General features: G+C 36.8%; 1 protein-coding gene across 2 annotated transcripts in view; it reads right to left on the minus strand.

Annotated features, from left to right (window-relative positions):
* Nucleotides 1-8149, minus strand: part of pde5ab (phosphodiesterase 5A, cGMP-specific, b) — a 32944-nt gene that overhangs the window by 22809 nt on the left and 1986 nt on the right. For both annotated transcript variants that reach the window (XM_016499765.1, XM_016499764.1), the window contains exons 2-7: nt 5682-6327; nt 4122-4211; nt 3949-4020; nt 3772-3861; nt 3536-3673; nt 778-845 (exon numbers count right to left, since the gene is read on the minus strand). In XM_016499765.1, the coding sequence (XP_016355251.1) occupies nt 778-845; nt 3536-3673; nt 3772-3861; nt 3949-4020; nt 4122-4211; nt 5682-6327 (1104 nt within the window). The remainder of the gene's footprint in view (nt 1-777; nt 846-3535; nt 3674-3771; nt 3862-3948; nt 4021-4121; nt 4212-5681; nt 6328-8149) is intronic.

The raw sequence follows: 8149 nt of genomic DNA on the forward strand, positions 1-8149 counted from the left end.
CACAACAGGCAGCTCTCTTTTAACACAGACTTTTAAGAAGGGATGGGCCAGGTAATTGAAATTATATTATCTTGCTGTATGTGTGTCGTTTTCTTTACGTTTTCTAACTAAAAGCAACCAAAAAGCCATTTTAAAGTGGTTAAGCAAATAATAATAATACTAATAATAATAATAATCGGCAGGGATCCCAGACCAATATAATTAGTGTGCCTCCTCTATTTTAAAACCCACAAGCCGCCACTGCCAATATGTAAATTCCATAAAAATGAGCAGGAACTTGTGATGGAAGTGCATGAGGCACGTAATGCCTGTGTTTCAGTTAAAGCATGAATTCATTATTTTTTTTTTTTTCTGTTTAGAATGCGTGTTATTTGAGCTTATACTTGTCTTTGTCATTCTTTAAGCAGTGGAACTACTGTCCCAGGCAAATGAACTTCTGGTTATGTGTTACACATGTAATTCCTATGAGTGGAGTTTGCCCAATTTTTGCACAGGTATGACAGTTTATGTCACATCACTTTATTTTAATGTTAGGAAAATGGTAATGACAGATATGATGAATTCTGTTCATCATATCTGATTCTTTTCAGATTCTTTTTTCTCAAAAGTCCCATGTTAAGACTTGTGGTTTTGAAATAGTGTATTTTAACATTTATTGTAGTGCAGCACCTTGTCCCATAGACTCCTATTGTAAATTCATAACTATAAACATATATTTTTACAAAGTAAGGGACTTTGTCTTGCATTACATTATCTTATTTTTTATGATAACCCCACCTGTTTGGGAAGTCCATGGATCCTTCAAGCTCCTCATATTCCATGTGAAACACACTGGAGAATGTGTTCTGTAACACAAGCATAACAGCAATTACTTACTCTGCAGTTTCAGTCACAGAGGTAAACTTTGAGGAGGTTTAACACAGAGGTAAGCCAGTATTTCTGAGGCTTTTTAATGCTATTAGTGTCTGGCTGCCTGTGTAAACCTAACATTGAATATCTGCAGTCACATAGTTTAATGTGTTTGTGCATTTCTGGAAGGGTTAGAATTTCCCGCTCATGTCAAGTAAATAGTTATGGAGCATGGTTCAGTACAAAAAGCATTCTGCAAGCAGTCATAACAAAAACGTTCACAATGGATCTGTGCAATAAACAAGGAGAAATGCAATAAATGATGAGTTCATTTCCACATTCCAGACCTCATAACAGACGTCAAATATGGGTTTGTCGACAAACTTGTCTTTCCTTTGCAACAGCTGCTCTTACCAAATTTGAAGACACAAGGAGGACAGTGTCTTAATAAATTAAGGTGCCATTCGAATGCACTTCAAGAGGTGAAACCTGCCTCGGTTAGGAAGGCTAGTTGATTGTAGACCTCAGTTTTTCACAATGGTTAATCTCTTTCCATAACACTCGCTATCACTGTGACCTGGAGAATGAATTCATAAAATTAACAAGCTGTCTTTCTACTTTATATATATATGGACTATGGTGCAACTTCCAAAGACTATAAAAACTGTGTGTCAAGTTGAGGAAAACCAGAGCTTTTTCTATGAACAGAGTATGCAGAACTAGGTTTCTAGGTCAACAAATGACCTCTGAATTATGATACACATCTCAAAAACAGAACTCTCTCTGAAGAGATCAAGTCTTTCTTTATGATACTACCTTCATCACAACAGCTCACCTATCTAGACAACCTAAACATCTAAATGTAGAATGCCGTTCCTTCGCATTTTGGAAATATCAACAACTATGGACTATGGACATTCTCCATTAACAATAATAACTAGAAACCTTAACTGGGTCCACTGCATGGCCTAAATGTGGCCTATAATTTCGGACCTTTTGCAATACATGACGTAGATAACTGGACTAGGTAACTGAAGGTAATGTTCCAATATTAATGTTTAATTCTATGCCCCTGTCTGCTTTGACTATAAACAACATTTTACCACATTCATATTAATGATTCTACCTCAACATCATTGAAAATGAAATAATTGTAATTAATTCAGACAATTGGGCATTCATGGTGTTTTAAATCACACATGAATCGAAATACTTATAAACCAACCTAACAAATGACTTTGTGTTCTAGGTGCACCTTAGTTCGTAGAGCAGTAATTTTGGGTTGTTTGCAAAGCCAAATATAGGGAACATTGCACATACAGTCAGTACACCTTTCAAAAAAAACACACATGCACAGTGAGGTGGATCACTACTGAATGAGAGCTTTCCCCGATTCCTCAATGGGAAGGGAGGATTCATCAGTTTAAAAAAAAAAAGATTCTTTTATCCTTTTTTGTACCATGACTCATCTACCCTTCTCTGTGCATCCACTGAAAGGTTTTCCCAGCTTTTCATGTAATACATTTCCCTTTGATCTTAACAGAAGTGCATATTGCTGGAATACATAATGTTTTCCTCATTACAGTGTTTGCAAAGCGGCAATACATTGAAATATATTAAATATATTAAATATATATATATATATATATATATATATATATATTGAAATTCAGCAAGCAGTGGTAGCACTGGTATTTCCTCCAGAAAATATAATTTGAAATATCTGGTATTTTGGGTACATGAGGTGCATGTGTATTTGTTGCCATATTTCTTTGGCAGTGGCAAATAAGGAAGCAATTTAAGTGAAGTTCTCTGCTAGTGAGTCTGCTATAAAGGAAGCAATTGTTTCTTAACTCTCTCACTCAGCTATGGAAATATCCTACACAGCCTCTCTTTTATAATGCCTAAATGCTGTACATTAGCATTGGCGAACTATTAACAAAAAAAATCTTAATCGTATTGGGGTAAAAGAAAAGAAAAGGTCAAGTAAAAGAAAAGGTTGCTCTTTAGACACTTGTTAGGCCTACGGAGATACACCATTATGTTCTGGAATTAATCTAAATAAAAAAGATTTTAATTATGTTAAATAACTCATTATAAATCAAGAAATAATTATGCTCTTCTAAATGAAACAAAAAATATTTTGCATTATATGTAATTTGATCTTCTAAACAGCCCAATAGCTCAGTGGTTCTCAGTGTTTTGTTTTATTTTGTTTTTTGAGCCACTGTTTTGGAACGTTGCGAACCATATTCTTTTGTGTGGTAGTATCAGCAGTACCAGTATCTGCTTGTCTTGTCCTGAATCTTGGGTATAAACCCGCTCCCCCCACAAACACCTCAGAGCCCCTCTTTCAAAAATATTGCTTGCTGCGGCCCCAATGTTCTCAATATGCCTCCACTGATAAAAGCTGCTATATTTAATTGTCTTTTAGAACATTTAGTCTCAACTACAAGCAATTTTTTTGCTTTAGGCTAAAAATACAGATGTCAAAAAGGCAAGCTGTTTGAAGCCCAAGCTTAATTTTTTTTCAAGCATCCTAAAGGGATATTTTGGATAGCCAATTTCTTGGTGACATCAAAGAAATGCAAAACATGCTTGATATTTCCATGTTTTATGATCATAAGAATTCTTGGAAAGTTTTTAGTGTTTTGGAATTAAATGTGATGCGATATTTTGGTCTTACAGCTGTTTCCCTGTCAGAAATGAAGACAGTGCATTCTTGGGCCTGCATGAAAGACAAGATGGTAGCTACAGTTTTCCTCAGTAAGACCTCCAAAGACTGCTGCTCTTCAAAGATCAGACTAGCCAGATCCAACAACACCTAAAAAAACACCCCAAACAATGATCACTGCTTATAGCCAAGTTACTGTTTAATCACACCTATACAAAATTAATTTGTACTAAAATGTGGAAAAATACCTGGTTTCGCCTGTTCTCCAGCTGTGATGTCTCATAGAGTTGTGCATTGTGTAGCACTATGCCAGAGAAAGCCAGGTACGAAGAAAAGTCCTGTTGAGATGAAAAATAAACAAATTATTATAATAAAATAACAGAAAATATAAAATAACTATAAAATTAAATGTGCAAATTTTTCACCCTCTCATCCTGTTCTGTGAAGGCACTGTTCTCTCCACACCTTTTATTGATTGCTTGTGCTACTCCAACAACCTTTAAGCATTAATAAGATATAGCAGTCAAGTTTTAATAGCAAATATTGCAAATATTGTATAACAGTTTAGACACTTTTTATGTTTCAATTCATCTCTCACCTCATCTCTGTGATTTTTGATGGGCAAACACAAGATGCTCTGCGTCTTATATCCTGTAATTTGGTCCACTTCTGCATTAAAACGTGGATCCTGAGGGAGAAAAAAAAGCAACCACAATTCCCATTTATCCAGCATTTCTATAAATGATGACTTACAATAATATCACTATTTTAAAAATCAGCTGCGCATTTCATTAGACAATGTAGTTTTTTAAATAGTTATTTTTTCTTCTTATGCACTGTAGAACTATAACCTCATCATAAATGTTAAAGGAATAGTTTACCCTAAATAAATGAATAAATAATCAATCTATCTTATACATTGCATTTGTTTATTCAGTGTTTAGCTCAGGCCACAAGGTAGGGTATGCCTGATTAGAATGCCTTGGGACTTTGTGTCTGTTGTTGTGATACCACCAGCCTATCAGCACTGTCATGACGTAATTTTATTCTTCATTTCTTGTGGCTCAGAAACAACTGTGTTCCTGAGCACAGATGGCAGATTTCCAATTGTGTACATCTGGGTGGGGGGGTCCTGCAACACCCGAGCAACTGCAGTTCTGTTTGGCACCGTTAGTGACACAGAAATGACATACTTCAAGTAAACAAATATGTTTTTAAGACAGATGACGTTTAATGGCACCATGAGGACCTAGTGTTTTTTCTTAATTTTACCCTGTTGTGATATGCGAACACATAATCATGATGTTTTAAATGGGGACTGCTGGATTATTCCTTGAATGTTTATATGAAACAGTGTCTCACAAGACCATTAAACACTTGAATTTCATGCCAAACATGGTTAAGGGTTTATCTTAACCTTAATTTGAGTGTTTTAAGATACATCCTGTTACAGATAATGATCTTCATTTTAATCTATTATTCTTTCTCTTTTTCACTATCTTTCTCTTTACCTCTTTTTCCTTTCCCTCTCTCTGTAGAACTCAGGGAAACACCATTAAACTAAATTACAAAGCTAAAAATACCTGCCGTCATTATTCAAACTGTTGGCTAGCAACTGAATTGCATAACATTTAAATCTAATCAAAGGCCTTAAGAGATATAGCCTAAATTGCGTTTTAGTACTAGGAGGGTATTATTATAAAGCAGTAAATTTTATTTCAGCCTCTGAAACCAAAGTGTTTCCTATGCACATGACAAGGTAATACAGAGGAATCAGATTAGAGGAGAATGCTTTAATAAAACTGCTGTCAGAAATTCTGTCTAATTATTGAGATAAGCAGGTAAATCCAAACTTTTCTCTATCCACATTTTCATTATAAGATCAAAGGGTGATGATACAGTCTGAGGGAAGAAACACACATTTGTCTTAGTTGTTGTCGTTTAACAACTAGCTCTCTCATGACCAATAATTTCTACTTATTTTTTTTCAATTTGTATTCATTTTAATTTGATGTATTTAAAATATTTAAAATGTCACAATTTTTAATTTCATGTGTCACATGTTCACAATATCATCAAATTTAGGCTTTCTCATGTATAGTCTTTAAGGAATAAAACACAGAAATGGCAAACAGCAGGTGAAAGGACAGAGCCTCACCTCATATGCATTCTTGATGTTCAGAGGCTGTCCAGTGGCTGCCACATATCCCACAATTCCTTTGTTCCATTCTAGGCGAATACCACTGTTGGAAGCCTCCTCAAGAGTGGATCCTTCTGCAACATCAAATAGCCGGCTAACTAGGAACTTCCTGTTTGAACTGTCCTCTCCAACCAAGAACAACGAATAGCGATCCGCAGCTATCAACTCGTGAGTGTGTAAGAAGATCCTGTGGCAGAGGGCAGTAAGGTCCAAGTGACTTGAAACATCACGTACAAGCTCCAACAGACGAGCACAGCGGTCCCCATTTTCACGAACTCCTGAGTCCATAATACCTCTGTCCTCATCTGTCCCATTTCCTGAGCCAGGCCGCGGGGGAGGAGGAAGTGGCATTTGCACCCTTTCTGTATCACTAAGAAAAGTAAGCGAACCCTCAGCGTCTTTCACAACAATGGGGCGAAGTGGCCTATCAAACTCAGATGCAGAGATCTTTCGTGTAGGGGTTGATGGAGCTGGACTTGGAGATGGTGCATCAGTTGGACCCAGTGGATGGAGGGCCGATAAAGGTTCTGGCGGAGCTTTTGATCCTTCCCTAGGTGGCTGAATGGAGTGGACACGTTCAGCAAACCAAGCGTTGACCATTTCCCTTAAAAAGAAATGTAACCAAAAACATTACATTAGCTCAGCAGTCTCTTGACCTAAAAAAAATTACAAATACAAAACTAAATCTCAGTAATTGCCTAATCTGATTATACCTAGTCACAAAGTCAGTTCACTTGGTATTTATCTTGGTAATGCAACCAAGCAGCTATTTCCTAGGTAGGTAACACTCATACAAATTTGGCTTCTAAAATCTGCCCTCATAACTTTTCCTATACCTTTCAGACTGGTCAAATTAATGTGCATGCATGTTATACAGTAAACAAATGCAATAATTGAAAGGTGGGACTTCCATTCCTAGAGCTGCCATATGGCTTTCTTTTATACTGTCTCTGCTACTCAGCTGGAAAATTCTGTTTCAACTCATCTACCGGCAGTTGACCCAGCAAGATAAAACAGCAATGTAGAGAATTTTCACAGTTCACCTCAGTTATTTCAAGGTTTTATGGGCAGTTTGCTGGACTGGACCTATCTATATAATGAACTCGGGTGGATTTAGTGAATTGGGGGCCCCAGGCAAAATATAGGAATGGGGCCCTATACATTTGCAGACATTTTCCTAGATAAACCTTGAGGTTCCTTTTTTGTTGTGATGCTTGCTGCTGCACAATGGTGCCCCATAGTTGTGTCCAATGTTTATACATTTTTCATGTACATGTTATAATGGCTTTCTTTCATGTTCTAGACCACAAAATAGCAACTGATTTACAGTTGAGATACAGGTTTTCACAAAAACAAAATAAATTATAAAATGATAAACCTCACAATTGAGCATTTAAACCAGGGGTGAGTCGGAAGTATAAATTATGATATTAATTTAAAACTGGGTTATGTGGGTGGATTTTCGCATTGGTCTGAAAAAAAAAACTACAGACTGGATTATTGAAAATTAACATTGATTCTCTGCCAGCAGGAGGCGCTTTTGGAACGTCAGAAATATAGCGGTTTCCCCGGTAACGGCTGTAAACAAAGCAGTGCTCCTCTCATAAACGCTACTTTATCAGATAAAATGAAAATGCCATCAAAACTTACAATTATAAACATATAATACACAGTTTCTCAATATTGGATATGACAGCTTCAGATGCATGCTATTTTAATCTCCTTCAAGCAGAATACACAAGAAGCACGTTCAACTCGGACGGTTGTCGTGGTAATAAACACCGTAAACAGCAACCGTTCAGCGTAACACGCTTAATGCGCATATCCTATATGAAAAGAATTTTAGGGGGCCTTTGGCTTTTGGGGGCCCAAGGCGGTCGCCTACCTTTGCCTAATGGGTAAGTCCGCCCCTGAATGAACTGTTACAAAGGTTCTACGTTACATTCTCGAAGTTTTCATTAAAAGTTGAATGGGACATTGAGTTTAGCAGCTCAAATTGAAAACACTGGAGTATATAACAACCCACAACCACAACATTTGCTGATAGATTATTTCCAAATCTGTCAAAACAACACTAATGTAGTGGCTTTTATTAAACTAACACTACAATAAAAGCATTAAAATAGCCTGTAACAAATGTTTTCAATTAAATGTTTATTATTCGGGTAGGATATTCAAACTCCACCATAGTCTCAGTGGACCCGACCTAAATTGTCCTTGGCTAGAATAGTTTAAATAAATAACATTCCCTCTGAAGAGACACCATCCAACCATTTCCTAAAGTTAGTAACTTCATCTAAAGTTACTCATGCAGGGTGCTTTCACACTTGGTTCGATTGCTTGGTCCGAACCCGAGTTCGATTGCTCCCCCCTCCCCCTGCCCCCGCGGGACTGTGTTCACATTATATTATTTGGGTCCGAACCGC

This window comes from Sinocyclocheilus anshuiensis, unplaced genomic scaffold (genome assembly GCF_001515605.1).
Source record: "Sinocyclocheilus anshuiensis isolate Anshui unplaced genomic scaffold, SAMN03320099.WGS_v1.1 scaffold126, whole genome shotgun sequence".
NCBI lineage: Eukaryota > Metazoa > Chordata > Actinopteri > Cypriniformes > Cyprinidae > Sinocyclocheilus > Sinocyclocheilus anshuiensis.